This window comes from Saccopteryx bilineata, chromosome 2 (genome assembly GCF_036850765.1).
Source record: "Saccopteryx bilineata isolate mSacBil1 chromosome 2, mSacBil1_pri_phased_curated, whole genome shotgun sequence".
Classification (NCBI taxonomy): domain Eukaryota; kingdom Metazoa; phylum Chordata; class Mammalia; order Chiroptera; family Emballonuridae; genus Saccopteryx; species Saccopteryx bilineata.
Window position 1 is genome coordinate 3686946 of NC_089491.1, and position 22748 is coordinate 3709693.

The 22748-nt window shown below is 56.7% G+C and overlaps 2 protein-coding genes across 13 annotated transcripts in view; one reads left to right on the forward strand and one right to left on the reverse strand.

Moving 5' to 3' along the window:
• OBP2B (odorant binding protein 2B) lies at nt 1-11193 on the reverse strand. Of its 2 annotated transcripts, XM_066255856.1 has the most exons (9): nt 11130-11193; nt 3983-4130; nt 3676-3745; nt 2575-2752; nt 2262-2401; nt 1738-1976; nt 1234-1348; nt 476-704; nt 1-119 (listed from the first exon to the last, which is right to left on the reverse strand). In XM_066255856.1, the coding sequence occupies exons 6-8, from the start codon at nt 1940-1942 to the stop codon at nt 584-586; spliced, it is 441 nt and encodes a 146-aa protein (XP_066111953.1). In that variant the 5' UTR covers nt 1943-1976; nt 2262-2401; nt 2575-2752; nt 3676-3745; nt 3983-4130; nt 11130-11193; the 3' UTR covers nt 1-119; nt 476-583. The 2 variants fall into 2 exon arrangements, with proteins under 2 accessions (XP_066111953.1, XP_066111954.1); XM_066255857.1 differs by lacking the exons at nt 2262-2401; nt 2575-2752; nt 3676-3745; nt 3983-4130; nt 11130-11193 and having other exon boundaries at nt 1829-2036.
• Nucleotides 11174-22748, forward strand: part of GBGT1 (globoside alpha-1,3-N-acetylgalactosaminyltransferase 1 (FORS blood group)) — a 20553-nt gene continuing 8978 nt past the window's right edge. For 2 of the 11 annotated variants that reach the window (XM_066255835.1, XM_066255848.1), the window contains exons 1-2: nt 21225-21355; nt 21879-22163. The gene's annotated coding sequence lies outside the window, so the exon portion shown is untranslated. The other 9 variants (XM_066255838.1, XM_066255837.1, XM_066255839.1 and 6 more) reach the window with 9 other exon arrangements.

The following is a 22748-nucleotide window of genomic DNA, read 5'->3' on the forward strand; positions in this document are numbered from 1 at the left end:
GCCCGACTCCATCACTGCCCGCAGCTTAGACTCCAACAGCAAGGACCCCTCGTGTCCTTGTGACATGTCAGGGCACCGACGTCTCCGCCTCAGAGGGGATAGAGGGAGGAGCAGGAGGGCTATGGGGGACACAAGATACAAGGGACACAGTGGGACACGGTGGGACATGAGGGACCTGAAAGAGACGGGACAGGGAGGCTCAGGGTGGACACGGGAAGGGCTGAGCGGTCCCCTCCCCCATCTGGGCAGGCGTTAAGATGCCCCCCGGTGGCAGTCCTTGGCCCTGAGTGAAGTTCTCTTTTTGTGTGACAGAGACAGACAGAGACAGGGACAGATAGGAACAGACAGGATGGGAGAGAGATGAGAAGCATCAATTCTTTGTTGTGGCTCCTTAGTTGTTCATTGATTGCATTCTCATATGTGCCTTGACTGGGGGCTACAGCAGAGCGAGGGACCCCTTGCTCAAGCCAGTGACCTTGGGCTCAAGCTGATGACGCGTCTCAGTCCGACACTCGATCGCTGCATCACTGCCTGGTCAGGCCTGAGTGAGTTCTGAAATGCTTCCAGGGTTTCCAGGTTCACATCAGGATTTCCACCTGCAGGGCAGGTGCCCAGGTGAGCCCCAGGTCTCAGGGAGCAGACAGTTCCCCCAGTTCCCGGGGCTTTGCCCTAGAGCAGCCGGGTCTTGGAGAGGAGGGTTCACCCTGAAAGTGGATGGGGAGCAGGTATGGAGACAGGCCACCATCCTGCTGACAGGTCCTTGGTAAGAGGGGTAGCATGGGTGGGGACATTCTGAGCCACTGAGGGACCCCTGAGGACCTGGACCCAGGCCTGATCCCAAAGCTGACTTCCAGGGTCACATCCCTAACCTGGAAGGACCTAGTGGCCTGAAAGAACTCCGCTGCCCTCTGGCCAGAGAACTGTTGGACTTCACCCCCCAGCCTGAGGGCCCTTGCCAAAAAGGGCCTCTGTCAGCAAGGTCCCCCCACCCCCAGGAAGGGGCACTGTGAAGCGCTGGTGGCCGGAACCCCCTGGTGAGCAGTCCGGTCACTGAGGGAGCAGGGCCGGCAGCCCCAGGCGGGATGCTTTGACAGGCACACAAGGACCACCGCAGCGGGGTCAGACTCGAGCCCGGGCGCAGCTGCTGCTGGTTCCACTGGCTCCCGGAAGCAGGGACCGTGGGGCAGGGGCAGGAGACACAGGTCTACGAGGGCCCGGGGAGGCAGCCCCTACCCCTGAGTCTTCCCGGGCGTGGGGAGCCCTTGCCCGTGGTGCGGGCCCTCACAGGAAAGGATGTAGCGGTCCCTCACGGGCAACTGCTCAATGTCCATGCGCTTCCTGCCCCCAGCTGTGGACACAGAGAGAAAAGGGGCTCTCTAGTCCTCATTCCTGCAAAACATACCCTGGACACTCGGACCTTTCGGCTTCCTGGCCGCCCTGAGCTGTACTGAGCACCTATCACCCAGGCGTCCCTTCCAGGCCTGTGCCTGGGACCCTAAAACTGGGGGCGGGGCGCCCCCTCCTGGGAAAGATCCCAGATCCAACTCTGGAGTCCCCAGGGACCAGAGGAGTTGGACCAGCAGCTGCCCACCACCCCGCTCCCCCTTCCACAAACCTCACTCTCCCCACAGGGTGAGTGGCCAGGGCCACCCAGAAGGAGGACGTGGCCCCCTCACCCCTGCTGTTCCATCTAGTGCCTGATGTTGGGACACGGGGACCCCTGGAAGGAGGACTGACCAGGAGCCCCAAGCAGCAAGGCCGCCTGGGATGGGGAGGCCCGGGCCCCAGCAGGGGGTCCCAGCAGGGGGCTCCGGCAGGGGGCGCTCACAGGTGCTGGACTTGCCCGGCTCCTCGTTCTCTCCATCTCGGTCCCCTCCTTGTTCTCTCCATCTCGGTCCCCTTCTCGTTCTCTCCATCTCGGTCCCCTCCTCGTTCTCTCCATCTCGGTCCCCTTCTCGGGGCACTGCCCCTCCTACCTGGAGAACAGGAGGGCGTGGGAGCCGCCCTCAGGGAATCCCCCTGAGCCCGCCTGAGCTCAGCTGGCACGTGGACCTCTGACCCCGTCCCTCCCACCCCCACCCCTGACTCTGCCCACGACTTTTTTCCCCCAAGGTCAGGAGCATGTGCATTTTACCAACACCCCAACCTCGGGTGGGAAAAGGCCTCATGAGGGGCCTCTCCTGGGCCACCCCGCAGCCCAGGGAGGGGAAGGGGAAGGGGTGGAGCGAAGGGCAGCTGTGCCTGCGGTGGGCGACCCTCACGTGAAGGTGAACGAGGCCTCCAAGTCCCCACCATCCAGGGCTTCCGCGTCACCAGGGGCACCTCCTTGGGTCCTTGGGCCTCTTCTCCTTAGGCAGGTTCTCGTTGGCCCCATGGCCTCCACATACCATGTCCCTGTGAGCTAAGCAGGGCAGAGGCTGTGAGCCCACCGTGGCACTGCCCAGGGCACCTCGCCCACCTCCCGCCTTTCACAGGGCACTGGCTGCAGCCCCCAAAGGCAGCCTGGGTCCCACACAGCTGCACCCCCCCAGCTGCGTTAGAACAAGCCCCACACTCAGGGCTCCCAGCCCCAACCGGAGAGCTGTCTGCAAGCTCAGGACTCTGGTCTCTGCAGGAACCATCAGCGGCACCCGATGAGTCCTCACGCCAGGGGCCCTGCAGTGTCTTTGGGTTCCCAGGGCATCAGGTCAGTAGCTCCTGAGCTGAGGAGGGACCTCCCGGAGTCAGCAGGAAAGAGTCCTCCTGACCACTCCTTGCAAGAAAGGAGCACAGGGTCAGAAAGCTTATCCTAAGTGGTATCTTCTAAGACAGAGCCCCCCCCAATGCCCCCCGCCAAGCACGCACGGCCTTACCCCTGCACTTCCCAGCCCTTTGCAGCCTTCTCAGGCTCACATCCAGTCCCCCAGAGAAGGACAGGGGGTCCTGGACCTGCAGGGCAGTGTTCAGGCCAAATGCAACAGCCAGGAACAGGGCCTTTATCTCCAGGGCTCTGTGCTCACCGTCACCGGCAGGTCACCTGGGGCTTCTGGGCCAGGCTCTGCGGGCTCCCCACAGGGCTGACCTTTAATACCCTCATCCCAGCCTCTGAGCACTTGGCACAGACCCAACCCTCCCACTCGGCATCCATCCCGCCAGTTCCCCGCTGGGTGGTGGAATGTCATCGTTGCTGGGATCTGATGAGTGGTGATTGCTGGGATCTGGTGAGTGGTGATTGCTGGGATCTGGTGAGTGGTGATTGCTGGGATCTGGTGAGTGGTGATTGCCGGGATCTGGTGAGTGGTGATTGCCGGGATCTGATGAATGGTGATTGCCGGGATCTGGTGAGTGGTGATTGCTGGGATCTGGTGAATGGTGATTGCTGGGATCTGGTGAGTGGTGATTGCTGGGATCTGGTGAGTGGTGATTGCTGGGATCTGGTGGGTGGTGATTGCTGGGATCTGGTGAGTGGTGATTGCTGGGATCTGGTGAGTGGTGATTGCTGGGATCTGGTGAGTGGTGATTGCTGGGATCTGGTGGGTGGTGATTACATGCCTCCAACGAACAGAAGACATAATGCCGTCCCGTATTCGCGCCTCCCGAGGGTGCCCGCTCCCAGATGAGCCGTGTGGAGGACACCGTCAGAATGATGACGTGGCTATGCGGGGAGCCACAGAGGGAAGGGCATGGCTTCCTCACCTTCCCTCCAGCCTGCCCCTCCCGGAGCCCAGGGTTAGGATCTCCAGCAAGTTCTTTGGAACCTCACCTGCTGAGGGGAAAGGCACTGAGCTTCAGAACTGCACAGACGGAGGTCTGCGATGGGCCGCGTCCCATGGGGTCCCCTGAGCCCGGGCTCTCGCCTGCCCTGGTCCCTCAGGCTGGGACGCTCACCCACATCTTCCTGTTTTATGACTTGGGACCAGTTTAAGTATTACCTCCCCAGGTGGCCTTCCCACCCTTTCCTCTGGACCCCACGGCCGGTCAGGGTTGCTGGCAGGGCCCTTACCCCTCTCGGGGCTGTCCTGCTCATTCTGCCCACTGAGAGGACTGAAGTTGCAGGGGCAGGGGGATTCCTGCAGCCGGTTCTTCACCAGTTGTCACCGTCACCGCTGTAGGAAGAGCTGCCACATGGTAGGCGACCCTGTCGTTGTTTCCTAGGGAATAAACAGGGGACTGACTCTCTTGGTGCCCCTGACGACCCCTCTCCCACGGAGGACCCACAGCCTCCACCCCTTTAGACCGTCGTGAGGCTTGCTGAAAGGACATGTGAGTACCCCCCACCCTGTCCGCCCCTTCCCCTGGCTCCTGCCAGCCTCAGCGAACCTGGGGTGCCTCCCTGCTTTCCACCTGGAGTGGGACCCGGGGACCAGGTTCCGTCAGAGCCTGTCCAAACCCACACGTAACTTCTGTCACTTTCTTTTTTGTTAAAAAAAAAAGCTTTTATTTATTGACTTTAGAAAGAGAGAAAGGGAGAGGGAAAGAGAGAAAAAAGTATCAATTTGCTGTTCCACTTATTTACGCATTCATTGGTTGATGCTTGTATGTGCCCCGACCAGGGATCGAACCTACAACCTTGGCATATCGGGACAATGCTCTAACCAACTGAGCTACCCAGCCAGGGCTTCCTTCACTTTCATTCTTCCCCTCCCCTGCATCAGCTCGGACCCCTCAGGTGCCCTCTAGATAGACCTCGCGTCTCATTCCCTTCAGATAAACGGCTAAGAGGCCAGGTGCAGGCCTGTGCTTAGAGGTCATGGCTTGGCTGACCTCAGCCCCAGCTGCCTCCTGACCAAAAACTTGGCCTTCTCCCTCCCTGACCTCATAGTTCTCAGGTCTGAATCATCTTTCCTGTGACCCATGGCTGACCCAGGCCCTGTAAGCAGGCGCTGGGGCCACACAAGGGCGGGTTCGTGCGTCTCTGGCCCAAGATTGGACACCACTGTAGATTGGACACCCACAAGTCCTCACTAAATAATGATCGTAAGCACTCTCTGTTTGGCCCCAGCGGGGGGACTGAAGGGGACGGCTGGACCAGGTTATTAACTCCCAGCCTGTAAGGTGCTGCTGAGCAGAAAGGCGCCCTTGGGGAACGGGCGGGCCAGTGCACTTGGGACCAGGGCTTAGTGGCTCTCCTGCAGTTTCTGTCAGTGGGAGCGCTTGTCCTGGCCCCATTCCTGCTGACGGTGTCCCAGAGAGCTGGTATGTCACTTATTACATGGGAGTCACCGACCTAAGCATCTTATGACACTGACAGATTTAATTCCATCTTTGAAAACGATGGTGGAACAACACCCGAGGGACAATAAGCTGCCCCCGGAAGCCATGCTTCCGCGCCTGGAGGTCCAGGGGCTCCCATCACCCACCAGCTTGCCCCGTGCCCCGCAGACTGAATTCTACAACTGTGTTCTTTTTGGCTACTGGATGTGTTCCACTGGTGTTAGACACCACCGAGAGACAGCAGGACAGAAGGGCAGAGCTGTTCCTGCCCCCAGGGCCCCTGGTTTGAGGCATTTCCCTGGATGACTCTGTCCTTCCATGATGGTGGCTCCTCACACCGTCTAGAGCTGGTGGCTGCCCCTCCCCCACAGGGCTGGCTCTCAGCACTCGGATGACCTCGCCTTTGAAGCTCAGGTGGGCACAGCTCTCCGGGAGGCTGCTTGCCCAGTGTCTCGCCGAAGCGGACAGTCTCTGGGGCTCTCCTGGGCAGTGGGTAAAAGAAGGTTTTGATGGGACCACCAAAGAAACACCAAGACCAGAGGGCGTGCTGGCTGGGTGTGAGGGGCACATTGGAGGGGTAGGAGAGGAGGCAAGATGACCATCCGCTGAGGTCACAGAACACCCGGACCGTGGGACTGTGACTTATTTCACTGACCGTCTATTTTCATGAGCTTAGAGATCATGGTTACCTCCCTGAAGCTACCGTTCCAGGATTTGCCAGAACGGATCCGATCTGGAGTGTGAGAACATCAGCACCAGGGGCTGACTGTGGTGGGCGGTTCTGACAACACACGTCCGCCTGCCTGCAGCTGGAGCAGACGTTCCCGCACACTGACAGGCCCGGGGCCTCGGCCGGGGCCGCATCCTCTCCTCTCCTGTGCTTCCCGACCCACACACGTGAGACCAGATGTGCAGGTGAATTAACATACCCCGTCGGAAGGGATGGTAACCGAGGGGCTAAAAATGCCCTGGGCTCTTCCTTCCCCAGTGGGCCAACCTGAGGTGGTCCTGCCCCGTTTTTCAGACGGTCTTCAGGGGACTGAGTCCCAGCTGCTCACAATGGACACCTTCTCATGAACGTTCCCTTTACTGGATTTTCAAACTGCTTTACCTCACATGATGCCAGATTCCTGGCTTCTAGAACTAGGGGGAAATGAACTTCTGTGTTTTGAGCCAAATAGTTTGCAGCTCCTTGTTACAGCAGCCCCAGGAAATGAATACAAGCCCTGACAGAAGCATTACGTCAAGTGTAAAGGGACTAAAGACACAAATGAGAAGACAGGGATTTGCAGAGTGGATTAAAAGCCATGGATGGCACAACTATGTGCTGTCTTCAAGAAACTTACTTCAAATATCACAGTAGGGACAACCTGAAAGTAAAAGCATGGAAAAAATAGAACAAGTAAGTGAATTATTCGACAGACTGGCATTGGACAGATTGTCCCTGGGATGCAGCATTAACACGTCACCGTCCGTTGCTGGGCAGCCATGGAGCTGGACCGATAGGCATCGCTTGTCTGCACCTGGCGTGGGTTAAGCGTTGTTAGCAGGAGGCTTAGGACAAAGGGGCTTCCCTCTGGTTCCGGGGCACTTCTGTTTTCTCTTTCTTTCCCCTCCTGTACGACTCGCACCGGCATGTGTAAGGGGTGTCCACACCGGCACTCACCACACTGAACACAGAGAATCCCTTGGACGGCATCGTATGGAGACTCAGTGGCACCCCAAGCCCCACAGGTGGATTTTCTGTGACTCCTGTAGGTTTCCTAGCCTCAGCCCATCTGCCCCGGGAGGGGAGAGAGGTCTCCTACTTGCCAGTCTCAACCTGTGTTTCCTTGCTTGCTGGTCCATAGCCCTGGACAACACAGCAAACTTCTCCACCACACTCGGGCGCAACCACGGCTTCTCCAACAAGGTGTGAATCCAGCCATGGCATCTCAGCTAATTCCAGAACCCGTGTTTCCTGGGTATGGTTTGACTTGCAGTTCCTCAGAAGTGTTTTCTCTACCTAAAGGTTTTCTCCTGGGCGTTTGGAGTTTCACCTACTGCCTATGTGGATTGGTCATGAACAAGACAGTTCTTGAGCATATTTGACAAACTGTTTCTCTCTTAGCTGCTCTGCTGTAATCCTTGGCTAGACTCTGTAGTTCCCCTTGAACTTGTATAGCTCGCTGTTCATTGGATAAACTATTCCTGCTCAACCTACTGTCTGGTTTCTGTATCCTGATTGGATGCTGATTCACATAAGTACATATTTTTAAAGGCGATTGGTGGCAAGGGGGAAAGTCAAAGTGGAACAAGTTGAATGGGAAGTGTTGGATCGAGGGGACAGTTTGTGTTTTAAGCGGCACGGTCTGGGACGGCCTCACAAGGGCGACATTTGAAACCAGAATTAATGATCACAAAGGAAGTGAGGCAGGAAATCGTCGGTGGAGGAGGACTCCAGGTGGGACATCCAGGAGCATCAGGTGAGAGTCTCCAGGTGGGACAGTGCCTGGAACCTTCCAGGGGGACCATAATGGAGGCCAGAGGGCCTGAAGCACGTGGTGTGGGGGCAGACTGGCCCCCACGAGGTCAGAGAGAGGGTGGGACTGATCGGGTCAAGCTTGTAGCTCATCCTAAGGATGTTAGCTTTTTAGATGTAATTGTTCTGGGTGAGCCGGAAAGCCCTTGGAGAGGTTTCACAAAATCAAGGTGTGACTTGGGTATCTAAAGCATCACTGCAGTTGCTGCACGGAGGGTAGATTGCGGGGGGCAAGTACAGAGGCAAAGAACCCCATTAGAAAGATTCCGTAATAATCCGGCCGGACGACAGTGCAGTGTGGTCCACCCAGCCATGGGGTGGGGGGAAGGTAACAAGGTGTGGACTTACGAGCCCACCACAAACAAAAAGACAATTTGTCAAATATGCAAAATAATTGTCTTGTTCATGACCAGTCAATATATGCAGTGGGTGAAACTCCGAAGGCCTAGGGAAAATCCTTCAGGTGGAGAGAACACTTCTGAGGAATTGCAAGTCAAACCCTACACAACAGCCTGACCAGGTGGTGGCGCAGTGGATAGAGTGTCGGACTGGGATGCAGAGGACCCGGGTTCGAGACCCCGAGGTTACCAGCTTGAGCGCGGGGCTCATCTGGCTTAAGCAAAAAGCTCACCAGCTTGGACCCAAGGTCGCTGGCTGGAGCAAGGGGTTACTCGGTCTGCTTAAGGCCCGCGGTCAAGGCACATATGAGAAAGCAGTCAATGAACAACTAAGGTGTCGCAACAAAAAACTAATGATTGATGCTTCTCATCTCTTTCCATTCCTGTCTGTCTGTCCCTATCTATCCCTCTCTCTCTGTCCCTGTAAAAAACAAAGAAAACAACAACAACAAAAAAAAAACCCCAAAACCTACCCAACAAACAAACAAGGGTTCTGGAATAAGTCGAGATGCCAAGACAATGGAGAAAGAATAGTCTTCCCAAGATTTTGGGGACAGCAAGATGACCACCTGCGGAAAACGAAGGCAAACCCCCACCTCACACCAGACGTAACAATTAAGTCAAAATGGATCAAAGCTGTCAGTGCAAGACCTCCTCAAACTAGAAGTCTCTTAGAAGAAAATAGAGAACTAAATCTTGATGGCCTGGATGAAGCCATGGTTTCTTACATGTGAGACCCAAAGTATAAGCAACTGAAGGGGAAATACATCGATTGAGCTTCATCAAAACCAAACTTTTGTGCATCCAAGGACGTTATCAAGAGAGTGAAGAGACAACCCACAGAAGGGGTGAACAGATCTGCAAATCTTTCCATACCTGATCAGGGTCTATTATTGCGAATATATAATATACCCCCCCCCCAGAAGACAAAAGCACTGTGAACATTTATTTATTTACTTACTTACTTATTGACATAGAGAGAGAGAGAGTCAGAGAGAGGGACAGACAGGGAGAGAGAGATGAGAAGCATCAATTTTTCATTGTAGCACCTTGTTCAGTGATTGCTTTCTCATATGTGCCTTGACCGGGGGGCTACAGCAGAGCGAGTGACCCCTTGCTCAAGCCAGCGACCTTGGGCTCAAACCAGTGACCATGGGGTCATGTCTATGATCCCACTCTCAAGCCAGCGACCCCACGCTCAAGCTGGTGAGCCTGTGCTCAAGCCGGCAACCTCAGGGTTTCAAACCTGGGACATCTGCATCCCAGTCCTACGCCCTGTCCACTGCGCCATCGCCTGGTCAGGCTACGAGTGAGCATTGAATGGACTTCCCTCTATGTGGCTTCCAGCCGCCAGGACACAGGCCCCATCGATACCCTCTGCGGAGGAACGTGGCCTTCACAGTGAACAGGTTGCTCTGGGAGCCTCCCTGCCCCAGGACTTGGCAGGCGCCCCGTTGCACCACCCCAGCGGTTGGAGCAGCCCCGGTCTTGTTCTGGGCAGCGTTCACTGGAGTCTGCTCCCTGGCCAAGGTCCACAGTTTATCAAAGTTGGCAGTGGGGCAGAAGCTCTGGTTCCCCTTCAGTGGTGATGCCTCATCCCAGCATTCCCAAAGCAACCTGGGTGATATCTGTCAAAGCTGAGCCTGTGACGATGCAAGCCACCTGCATTATCACCTCGGCCTCCCAGGGGCTTCCTATGCTTGTCCACGTGCCCGGGGCCGTGCCTTATGTGGACCCGAAATGTCCAGGTCTTCCTCGGTGTGGGTGGCATGTCAGTGGTTGAGAGGCAAAAGTATAATATAAACTCTTACAACTCAACAATAAAATACAAATAGGCCAGTTAAAACTACAGTCCTGGCTGGATAGCTAGGTTGGTTAGAGCATGATCCCTGAAGTGCAGAGGTTGCTGGTTCCAGCCCCAGCAGGGCTCATACATTAACAGCTCGATGTTCCTGTCTCTCTCTCTGTCCTCCTTCCTCTCTTGCTAAAATCAGTCAATTAAAAACGGGGGGGGGGGGGGCCCTGGCCGGTCGGCTCAGCGGTAGAGCGTCGGCCTGGCATGCGGGGGACCCGGGTTCGATTCCCGGCCAGGGCACACAGGAGAAGTGCCCATCTGCTTCTCCACCCCCCCCCTTCCTCTCTGTCTCTCTCTTCCCCTCCCGCAGCCAAGGCTCCATTGGAGCAAAGATGGCCCGGGCGCTGGGGATGGCTCCTTGGCCTCTGCCCCAGGCGCTAGAGTGGCTCTGGTCACTCGGCAGAGCGACTCCCCGGAGGGGCAGAGCATTGCCCCCTGGTGGGCAGAGCATCGCCCCTGGTGGGCGTGCCGGGTGGATCCGTTTCCAGCTTCAGAAAAATACAAAAAAAAAACAAACAAACGGGGGGGGGGGGGACACACAATGCATTTTAAATAGACATTTCTCTAAAGAAATACTGTATGCTCCACTTCATCGGGTCAGTCGTCCTGGCCTAGGTCCAAGCCCTGTTTCCTGTGCGTGTCCTGCCCCCTGGTGAGCACTAGCGGTAGTGCAGGGTGAGATGCAGGGCTGGTCTAGGCCTGGGCGCTCTCTGGGATGGACTTTGGCTGTCTGTCTGCCTTCCAGGGAAATCGGACAGCTTGCAGAGAAGGGAGGAGGTGAGCAGCTGTCACACTCACTGCAGGCGAGGGTGGGGTGTGGAAATCAGAGACCCACCTGGGTAGGATCCTCCATGGGTCCATCCTCTGCGTTTTAGACTTACTAGCAGAGTTGGATACACACCTCAGAGACCTGTCCATTGGTGGGTGGGGGGAGGGGCTGGCCCGAAGGACAACCTACTGGAGGAGGAGTGTTTGAACCCAACTCCCAGCGGGGAGGGCTGGGTGGAACCGGAGGAAGGACAGTCCCATCCCCTCTCCCAGTCCCCAGCCCTTCCCCCAACCCCTCAGCCAGGCTCAGTTGGCACCCTGTTCTTCCTCCAGCCCCAGGAAATCCAAGTCACTGGGGAGATCAGCTCCTCCGGTGGCTGCAGATCATTATTACCTTGATCCCAAGCAGCAGTTCGGGGCCTGGTTCTGGGCCCTGCAGTTGGCTCAGCAGGAGGAGAGGTGAGGTGGGCCGGGAACTAGGTGAGGGCAGGGGCCGAGTGTCCCTGGGGGACGGTTCCAGGGGGTCTATGGCCATGGCTCCCTGGTCAGCCCTGTTGCGTGGGGTGACTTCTGGGGCAGCTACCCGGAGGCAGACCTGAGTGTGTCCTGTGATAGCTCCCGGTGCCACTGTGTCCTGTAGCTGCAGCCTGTCCTGCCAGCTGGACAGCCTGTCCCAGTCAACCAGAAGTACTCTCAGGACCAAGAACAGGCTGTCGTCCAGCCGGGAGGCGGGTGAGGGCCCAGGCAGGCGGGAGGCGGGTGAGTGCCCAGGCAGGCGGGAGGCGGGTGAGTGCCCAGGTGGGCGGGGGGCGGGTGAGTGCCCAGGTGGGCGGGGGGGGGGGGGGCGGGTGAGTGCCCAGGCAGGCGGGAGACAGGTGAGTGCCCAGGCAGGCGGGAGGCGGGTGAGTGCCCAGGTGGGCGGGAGACAGGTGAGTGCCCAGGCAGGCAGGAGGCGGGTGAGTGCCCAGGCAGGCGGGAGGTGGGTGAGTGCCCAGGCAGGCAGGAGGCGGGTGAGTGCCCAGGCAGGCGGGCAGGAGAGGGCTCCCTCAGGCTCAGGCTGAGGGTGGGCTCGAGAGGTGCTGGGGTCTCAGCTCTGTTGTCCAGAGCAGGTCACATGCGGCCCCTTCCTCAGCAGCAGGGTCCCAGCCGAGTCACTCGGGGGTGCATGGAGCCAGCTCCTCCCGCTCTGATGGAAAGGCACTGGGGACCTTTTCTTGGGGTCCCCTAAGGCCAGATGAGAAGGAAGCGCCCGCTCCTCCCCCCGGACGGCTCTTTCTCAGGGCCTGCTGACCTCCTTGGGGGACAGCAGCTACTTGTTATAAACAGTAAGTGCCACCGGAGGTATTAAAATCCTGCTCCTCTTAGCGCCCCGGAGTGCGGTTCTGTTCCTTGACCCCTGTGTGACCTGGAATGACACACAGACTCCCGGATTCCTCCCGGATTGAGAAATCTCACCAGGTCATGAGCTTATTGTATGTGGGAGAGGGGAGAAGGGGCTGCCTTCCTCCCAGGCTCCCGAAGGGGACCCCAAGCCCCCCTCCCTCCGTGGACAGGTCCATTTCAGTTCCTGATGCTGGGCCAGGAGCAGAGACAGCCCCCGGGGCCGGGGACTGAGGGGCTGCAGGCGCGTCCCCTGGTGCAGCACGCCCACTGAGTGCCCCGGGACCACGTCCCTCCCCTGGACGGCCGCTGCCTCCTGCCGCTTCGGAGCAAGAAGGGACATTCTCTGCTTCTCTTGTTGGGGTTTCCTTTGACCAGCTATAGCTATCAGGCACGTGTACTTTTCACGGTCAGTCTCTGGAATAGCGTCAGCCCTACACAGAGGAAACACAGCAAAGAGATAAAAACATGCAGTGTGAGCAGACACAGGCCAGGATGGAGGTGACGCCTGGGAGGGCTCCAGGTCAGCAGGGCTCTGACCCCTCAGTCCCCTCCAGGGGCTCGAGGTCCATCCTGTACCTGGGTTGGAACTGTCCCGGGAGGCTCGTCTCTGTCCTTGTAATTCCTTTCCTGCTCGTGACATAGCCGTCAGGGCCAGGGCTGGGCCTCGCTCCGTGCACATCCCCACCCCCCATGACCTCGGGTCTCCGTTATCTCCTGTGGTAGCGGAGAACTGCTGGCCCTGTAAGAATGAGAGTTATTGGCCCTGGCCGGTTGGCTCAGTGGTGGAGCGTCGGCCTGGCGTGCAGAGGTCCCGGGTTCGATTCCCGGCCAGGGCACACAGGAGAAGCGCCCATCTGCTTCTCCACCCCTCCCCCTCTCCTTCCTCTCTGTCTCTCTCTTCTCCTCCCGCGGCCAAGGCTCCATTGGAGCAAAGATGGCCCGGGCGCTGGGGATGGCTCTGTGGCCTCTGCCTCAGGCGCTAGAATGGCTCTGGTCACAACAGAGCGGCGCCCCGGAGGGGCAGAGCATCGCTCCCTGGTGGGCAGAGCATCGCCCCCTGGTGGGCGTGCCGGGTGGATCCCTGTCGGGCACATGCGGGAGTCTGTCTGACTGTCTCTCCCCGTTTCCAGCTTCAGAAAAATACAAAAATATCAACAACAACAAAAAAAGAGTTATTTTCTCTTCAAATTTTTTGTGAACAGTTTGAGGAGGATTGGTGTATTTTTCCTTCAATGTTTGGAAGAATTCACCTGTAAAACCAGACAGCCACAGGGCCATCCTGCCTGCAGTGTGGCCTGTCGGGTTGGCAGGCATTAATACAGATTGGAGTGGACCTGACCCCCTGGACACCCTCCACCCAGGCTGTGCCAGGCATACCAAGCCCAGGCCGTGCCAAGAGGCTGTTTTCATCCTGAGGCCCCTCGGCCGTCAGTGACTATGCCAGTGGACAGGCTGGTCTGACCTCTCAGGGGCTTCGATGCTTTCTGCACTCTGAGATCCAAAGGACTGGCTGACTTTGGCCAAGGAGCGCTGTCCCAGGGAGCACCGCCCTCTCTGCACTTCCCAAACACCTTCCCCGGTACAGACCACTGCTGTCTGTGACCACAGGCTCCCCCGGGCACCCACTGTCCCAGTACAACGGCTCTGACCACTGCAAAGCTGGCCCTTCCAGCCGGCCGACAGACCAGAACCAGGGACAGCGCCTCCTCCCAGTCCTGTGACCGGTGGATGTGGCCCCTCCTGTAGCAGAAGGAATGTTGCTGACCTGCTGGTGAGCTTTGTCCTAGAGTGTCCTCCCCAGGCCCCTCACACCTGGCATGTGGGCGGAGGCAGCTCTGCCAGGGGGCGGCGCATCGAGACCACCCTGCTGGGAGAACCATCCCCTGTGCCTGCACCGCTCCTGCCAGCCACCAGCAGCTGGCACTGCACCCCCTGTCCTGCATGGAGAGATGGCTCCAGCTCCCTCCAGCCACTAGCAGCTGGCACCGCACCCTCCTGTCCTGCATGGAGAGATGGCTCCAGCTCCCTCCAGCCACTAGCAGCTGGCACTGCACCCTCCTGTCCTGCATGGAGAGATGGCTCCAGCTCCCTCCAGCCCCCAGCGGCTGGCACTGCACCCTCCTGTCCTGCATGGAGAGATGGCTCCAGCTCCCTCCAGCCACCAGCGGCTGGCACCGCACCTCCTGTCCTGCATGGAGAGATGGCTCCAGCTCCCTCCAGCCCCCAGCGGCTGGCACTGCACCCTCCTGTCCTGCATGGAGAGATGGCTCCAGCTCCCTCCAGCCACCAGCGGCTGGCACTGCACCCTCCTGTCCTGCATGGAGAGATGGCTCCAGCTCCCTCCAGCCCCCAGCGGCTGGCACTGCACCCTCCTGTCCTGCATGGAGAGATGGCTCCAGCTCCCTCCAGCCCCCAGCGGCTGGCACCGCACCTCCTGTCCTGCATGGAGAGATGGCTCCAGCTCCCTCTCCGGTGCCAGCGACGAAGCCTCTTCAGCCGTTTCCCCCCACCAGGATTTTCTTGGCCCCCAGACACAGCTCCTGCCGTTGGAACTCACAGTATAACAGGTGAGACCGCATCTCACCCACTGTCAGTACGGGGGAGGGCGGCCTTGAGAGCCCATCCCCTCCTAAAAATTTATTTAATGAAAGTTTTTTAAAGTATCTGTGTATACATATGACATGGAGGTCCCTTTTGTGTGACCCCACCTTGGCAACCAGCTCCTTCCTCCCAGGCTGGTCCTTGAGCTGAAGTTGTCTTCTTGGCGGAGCAGGGCGGGGAGGACAGAGTGTACCGCCAGGCCGGCAGAGGGCTGTGGCAGTTGGCAGAGGGCTCAGCCTGCCCGTCTTGCTCACCGCCGTCATGGGGGAAGCACCAGTGCTCGAAAGGTACACCGGGGAGCTTGGCAAACACACTGAGTGAGAAAAACAAACCAGCTGGTTCCAGTCCAGGTCCCGGGAACCAGTGTCTGCAGCTAAAAATGGAAGCATGACCTTTCAGCCAATACTCACTGAACCCGGGAACAATGACCCCCAGGTCAGCTTCCCGTCACCAGGAAAACCACGCACGCACCACAGGTCCTGGTGCAAAGGAACAAGGTTAATTCAAGTGCCAGCCGCCTGAGAAGATGAGGGGAGGGACCCCCGTCCACAAAAACCCGTCTCTCCCTGCTGGTGCAAGCGCGGGTTTTTATAAGGAGAGAGAAGGAGGGAGTGTGAGCAACGCTAGAACAAAGGAATCTAAAGGAGGGGGTTGAGAGTTCTTTGCTGAGGCAGGCTACAGGCAAACCAGCTCACTGTGTTCAGATAACAGATCGAAGGCCACGTGTCTTCCGGAACGGGCATATCGGAGAGGCGGCGTCCTCCTCAAGGTTGTTACAGAAACTGAAGCCAGCGAGGAACGTAGAACAAACATCCACAGATTCCCACAGTCTGGCTGTCCTCCTTGGCCCTGAACAAGCCCCAGCCTGGTGGGAGGGAGGGAACGGGCAGGAGCTTACGCTTCTTCTTCTTGCTTGGATATGAACCCTTGATGTGCGTCAGAGAGGAACAGGCCTTTTAACTAACTCTACTGAGGACTTGGCCAGAGGCGAACGCACAGGGTTGGTGATATACTATGAATTTTTTTTTTTTTTGTATTTTTCTGAAGCTGGAAACGGGGAGAAACAGTCAGACAGACTCCCGCATGCGCCCGACTGGGATCCACCCGGCACGCCCACCAGGGGCGACGCTCTGCCCACCAGGGGGCGATGCTCTGCCCCTCCGGGGCATCACTCTGTTGCGACCAGAGCCACTCTAGTGCCTGGGGCAGAGGCCAAGGAGCCATCCCCAGCGCCCGGGCCATCTTTGCTCCAATGGAGCCTCGGCTGTGGGAGGGGACGAGAGAGACAGAGAGGAAGGAGAGGCGGAGGGGTGGAGAAGCAGATGGGCGCCTCTCCTGTGTGCCCTGGCCAGGAATCAAACCCGGGACTTCTGTACGCCAGGCCGATGCTCTACCACTGAGCCAACCGGCCAGGGCCTTATACTATGAATTTGCTACAGAATACATAACTAAGACGACTACACTAGTAAGACTGAATTATGGTTATAAAGAGCAACACACTGTGTTATGTCAGCCAGAGATGTGGGCAGTGAGAGAATCACGAAGAGTGGACAGGCTGAAGCAGAAGTGACTTCTTTCCAAGGGAGGAACTGGCCAGGCACCAAGAGCACAACGCCGGCCCCAAGGGAGGTGGATGGCTGGCCCCGAGGGAGGTGGACGGTTGGCTTACACTGGTTTTAAACGATGTGATGAGGGGATTGACAAGACCTCGATTCTTGTCTTCTTGAAGGAAAGGCGCCGTGCAAGTGAAGGAAGAATGTACTGGCTGTGCAGGAAGAGAGAAGATAGGGGACCTTAGAGACGGGGTCAGGGGGTGAGCCTGGGAGGAGCTGCCGCTGTCCACTGCTCCCCTGGTTGCAAGTCTCGCGGGGTCCCTTAGAGCTTAGGAGAAAAAGAGGGGCAAGGAAAATGCCCCTAGGGGAGAAGGAGAGAGAGAGGAGGGGGAAGGAAAAGGTGCAGGCATTCTCCCAGAAAAGAGAGTGCGCTGAGACCTCTGTCCTAAGGGTTAGGGTGGGGGTTGCAAGCCAGCAAGTAAGGCCAGTAGCCACGCCCACCACTACAGCCATCTGGCCCGTGCAGGTTCACATTTGACTCGGACAGACGGTAATAAAACAATGGAGCCAAGAACTGGTGGGCCATTAGCTTTAATCCTAGCTTGCATCTGGTGGGTGAGAAAATACACACAGTGGTAAAACACTTCCCTTTCCATTTAGGACTCCCAAAGCCACTGACTGACTTATCTGAGTATTCCTAGAATCAAAGTTTTCTACCTGACCAGCCTTATTCACCTCTGTTCCCTCTCTCCTTCTCTCTGCACAATCTGGCTTCTCCTTCAGCATTCCGCCATCTTGGCTGCCTCTCCTCTGCAATGCTAATGGCAAGATCAGAGAGAGAGAGAGAGAGCCTCCAGGTCTGCCTTATCTTATAGTGTAGAAATGAAAGCCTTAAAGCCAATATACAAATAAGAAAGTCTCTGATACAAAGTGTTAAGCCCAATCTGGAGGGACCCGAAACATTGAAGACACGAACAAGGTCCATCGATTACACATCAAAGCTTTATTGGCTAGCTTGGCCAAGCGGCGGCAACTCTGACAGGAGAGCGCGCAGGCCCTTTGTTCTACTTAGTTTTTATAGTTTTGTAAGTGTAAAGCCAGGAGGCAGGGCCATGGCCAGCATCAGAGCTGCCTGGCTCATGCAGGTTCGCATTGGATTCGGACAGTCGGCAAAGAAACAGCGGAGCCAAAAACTGGTGGGCCATAGTCTTTAATTCTAGCTTTGCACCCGGCGGGCAAGTAAAAATACACACTGGGCTCCAAAACCCAGTCACATTCAGTGCTCACAAAGCTACTGACTTATCCGAGTTCCCTAGAATCAAAGGTTTCTAGCTCACCAGACTTATTCACCTCTGTTCCCCATCTCCTTTCCTTATCCCAGATACAAACTCTGCCCAAATTGGCTTCTCACTCAACATTCCGCCATCTTGGCTGCTTCTCCTGGCCTCCTCCACGTGGCCTTTCTCTGCTCTCCTCTGCTTTCTCTTCTAATGATTATCTCAGGAACCAAGAGCCCAAGCTCCCACTTCGTCCCCATTTTATAGTGTAGCAATCCAAACTCTTAATCCAATATACAAAACAGGGAAGTCTCTAATACAAAGTCACTTCTCTGAGGCATGATTGGATTGTACCGCCCTACATCAAAAAGGGTAGGAAAGGCTTAATCCCAAAACCAAGCCCCACGCTACAAGGATTCCGCCTGCCTTTAGCCCACCCCAACACACATTAATATCACCTGGGCAACGGCCTCTTTAACAAAGTGAGCATAATACATTTTATCTGCCCAACATGTAAGTGGGAAGTACAGAAGCAAAAAATTGTAATTAGGAGCCCTTTACCACTATTGGTTATAGTCATATGTCCTTTAACATGATAGGACCATGTTCAATTTGCAAGCCATACATCATTTTGGAGAAAACAAAATTTACAAGCCAACACAATGGCAGAAAGATGTCTCTTTACATATTAAAGGCATTCTTATATTATCTAGTGTTTATCTGCCATCTCTCTATCCAGAGTCACACGTGTTAACCACACGGATTTACATAGGAGAGGTAGTTTTGGTGGGGACAAATGCCCGCAAATGGCTCATTGCTATAAGAAAAGGTTTATTTTGGCTTTTCTCTCCCTATACCTGCCTAACCATTCACCCTTTTCCCCACAGGCGTGGTGGAATGTCTGGGAATCCATGTTTTCCTCCCCTTTGCATTTACAATACAATGCCAAGGGCCATCCTGGTTATGCCAATCACACAGTACAGAGACTATTCTCACAATTTCTCTGCACACCTTAACCCAAATTAATGAAATGTTCTCCAAGCCTCTTAAAATATTAATATTAATTCTGTAGTTTTTGGTACCTTACAACACCTGTGGGTGAAGTGGCTCAGTGGCTCTCACAAAGTCACTTATCTGAGGCATAAATGGGATTCTTTATAAGAGTTCACCACCCTACATTATGCAACAGTCAAGGGTGTGAGGAAAAGCTTAGTTTTGAAAAGATCTTAGTATTAAAAGGGTGGAAAGGCTTAGTCTTAAAACTAAGCCTTAGGCTATAAGGACCTTGCAAGCTTACAGCCTGTCTCCCACACCCAATGCAAACTCTAAGTGAGTAAACATATAATCATATTTACAAACTTATTTGACTAACACAGAACAACTCGTAATTTTGTAGGTCTAGGGTGGGAACGGTGGAGGATTAGAAAATAAACACAGAAAGAAAAAAGGATGGGATGCAGAGGCCTCATTGCCAAGCTGATGACTTGCAAGAGAGAACCTGCACCACCAAAACACTTTATTTAGAGTGCAGAAAGCAAAGCCATTTGCAAAACAAAGAGATCTCTGATATAAAGTCACATTTCTGAGGCAAACCAGGAATTCTCCCAAGAGCCTCCCAAACCCTCCACCATGCATAACATTTTAACTTTGCAAAACAAAGGGTAAAAAGAAAAGTGCCTCCAGTCTCTTTGGGGGGCAGGGAGTAGAAACCATCAGCATCTCAGCTAATACTGAGGTGTGGGGAAGGGCATGTAAGTTGCCTTTACCAACTTAAACAATCAGAGGCTGTGGGGAAGAGTTTAACCTTTGGCTTAACCCTTAAACTGCAAGGATCGTGGTCAGTTTACAGTCTCCCACAGCCTCTAGCAACTTAATCAAGATAGTGAGGTGGGGGGTGGGCAGCAAGGACCCTGTCCGCATGCAGCCTGGTTCCCACAGGCGGGGATGTGAGGGGAGATCTCAGGGGAGGGTCTCAATAGACTATTCATCAGCTTTCCAGGTGTGTTCTTTCAGGGCCCTGGTCAGTGCCAAGGCAGGGGGTCATCAGTCACTGCAGCTGGTCCTGAGGTCAGCCATGGCTCTCTGTCTGGTTCTGCTGCTTTTCTGGGCCTGGGGCTGAAACACAGCTGAGGCCGAGTTATCTTCAGCTCCCTTGTTTGTTCCTCCTCTAAGGGGGTCTAAAACCACATCACTAGTGATGTGTCAGCAGAGGAAAAAGGTCCGGGGAGGGTCCGAACCTCATGACCAGCGATATGAAATCAGGGTGTCTAGCCTGCCCTGTGGTGGCGCAGTGGATAAAGCATCAACCTGGAACGCTGAGGTCGCCGGTTCGAAACCCTGGGCTTGCCTGGTCAAGGCACATATGGGAGTTGATGCTTACTGCTCCTCCCCCCCTTCTCTGAAAAAAAAAAAAGGAAAAAATAAAGTCTTTAAAGAAAAAAAAAGAAATCAGGGGGTCTAAACGCAGGACCAGCTGGGGGGGGGAGGTCACCCTGGAAGGTGAAATTCTTGTTTCCCAGTTTTGCCAGTTGCTAGGCACCTGGAGCTTTCCGTCCTGGTGGCCTTCTGTGCCTGGCCGTTCGTCCTCGCTCTGCTCAGGTCTAACTGCCTGCCAGACTCCGTCTCTCTTCATCTCAGTAAAACAAACTTAAAACTATGTCAGGGAACCAGGTTAAGAGGTGAGCGATAGTTCTTGGGTTTTCTGTCTTGTCAAATTGGACTTAACGTTTTACAGGAACCCTTTTGTCAGCTTACTTTGTCAGTATGTTCTTATGTGGCTCTATTTCATGGCTAGTCAGACTCCTTTCGGTAAATCAGTAATGCAGCGTATTTATTCCTGGTGACATCACCAGCTCTCCGGACCTCTGCCAGGCAGCTGCAGACTCCCAAGAAACAGGCCCTGCTTTCAAGGACCCAGCCGTCCTGGAGGGAAAACCCCAAGGATCCAGGCAACACCTCCCTTTGGGGGACCTGGGAGGCTGCGCCCCAGTGCCAGGCAGACCTGGGTTTGAGTCTCTGTGACCTACAGTCTCAGCTGTTCTGTCCTCCGTGCCAGTTCCGTGCACCTGGTTTCCCCTCCCCACAACCCGCTCCTTACTGCTACCTTCTGGGCATCAGGGCACCTCCCTTTTCGTTCCCTGTATGCTCACCCCTGCACCACACCTCAGCAGAGGCCTCTGCCTCGCGGCCCTCCAGCCCATGCGGGTGGCCTACCCTGGGGGAGCTGCTGGGGGGTCCCCCTACAGCTCCAAGGGTTTGGGTGTGAACAAGGGTCAGTGCTACCTGACAGGCCCTGGGAGGAGGGTTTGGTCAACCCTGTTTACTGGGGAGGAAAGAAAGGCGCCAGGAGATTCTGGGAGCCGCTCCTGGTCACCCAGGCCAGGTGCCAGGCTCAGAGGTCCTGAGCAAAGGAGGAATATGATCCTAAAGTGAAAATCAGTGCGATGTCCGGCTGGTATGTCCTGCGATGGTTTTGATGGCCTTCTAAAGACGTTCAAGTTTTTCCCCCAAGTCGTCTCTCTGACATCTCAGCCATGGCACCAAGTTCCCGAACCCGCGCTTCTCGCCCGGGGACTGGGCCTGCTTTGTTCTGGAGCGAAGATCAGAGGCTAGTGGAGCGCAGAGCCTTCTAGGGACAGGGCCTGCGGCCAGTGGGAGGGACGCGGGGCCGGTGGGAGGGGGCTCGGTCACTGGGCGGGGCTAGCGGCTCGTATCGCCAACTCCGAGACCCACCGTGCCCCGCTCCCGGCACCCGACTTCCGTCAGGCCCAATCCACGCTCTTTACGAGGCGCTGGGCAGCCACGAGGTAACGCGGGACACTGGCGAACCGAGTCCCTGGTGTCCGGGTCGGGGCGCGCCCCTCCTCCCATCCTAACGCGAGTTTGGCCGCAGGGGGTGAGTCTGCACCCCGCAGGGACAGTTGCGCTCCCTGCGCCCCACTTTGTTCCCGCGCCACGCCAGGGCGGAGGAGCAGCGCCCCGAGCCCGGAGCCCGCACCGACAGGCGGGAGTCGAGGGGCGCGCCGCGGCCCCACGTTCCTGGGTGCGGACCCCGGGCTGAGGTGGACGGGGCTCAGGCCTGGCTCTGCGTGGGCTGAGCGGCCCGGGCGTCTCGGGCCCCGCGGGAGGCAGGGTCTAGCTTTCCGTCCTGGTGGCCGGTTCGTCCTTGCTCTGCTCAGGTCTAACTGCCTACCAGACTCTATCTCTCTTCATCTCAGTAAAACAAACTTAAAACTATGTCAGGGAACCAGGTTAAGAGGTGAGCGATAGTTCTTGGGTTTTCTGTCTTTTCAAATTGGACTTAACATTTTACGGGAACCCTTTTGTCAGCTTACTTTGTCAGCTCAGTTCTGCTAGACTAGCGGAACTGAAGTCGATGCGGGGGCTTGGAGGAGGACGCTGCGCGCCCTGGCCCGGGTGGGGAAACCGCGGCCCGCAGAGTGAGGAAGAGGAAGCGGCCTTGCCAGGGGCCGCCGAAACGCCAGCTCCGGGATCTTTCTTTCTCAGACCTCGGGCGGACCCCCGCCGGGCTGCCCTGTGTCCAGTGCTCGCCGTTACCCGGACCTAGACGAGCGCTTTACAGACCTTCTTCCTTATACGTCATCCTCAGGGGCGGTGCGTATTGTCCTTTCTTCTCGCCGTGCCCTCAGTCCAGCCCCCTTTGTCCAGGGAGATCCCCGAGGCTGTGGTGGGGACAGGAGAGCCAGCGAGAGCTTGAGCGCGTTCCCACGGTGCCCTGGAGTGACTAGGCCTCGCCTCCCAGAGAAATGCGCTGCCGCCCACCCCTCGTCCCCCCCTCCCACCCTCACCCACCCCCGCCCTGCCCCGGGAATCTTGGCGATGTCGGGACTGTGCAGGCTCTGGGCTTGAGTTGAATTGGCCTCACGGTGGCCTTTGGGAATCCTTCTGCAAGCTCCGCCCAAACGCCCCGCCCCCGCGCCGTTGCCGGAGTCCAGGGACGCTCTCCTCACCACGGTGCAAGAAACTAGGAGGAAGACCTGAGAGCCCAATTTGGGGGTCAGAGGGCTGGCCCGAGTGCCTCTTCCGAGGCAGCGGCAGGCTTCGGCTGAGCGCTGAGCTAGTGAGAGCTGACTCCGAGAGTAGCAAGAGTTGGGCCTGGGGTCCACATCCCCCTGGTGGGACCACCCAGGGCAGGGCAGGTCCGCAGGGATGGGGCCACTGCCCTCTAGATAAGGAGCA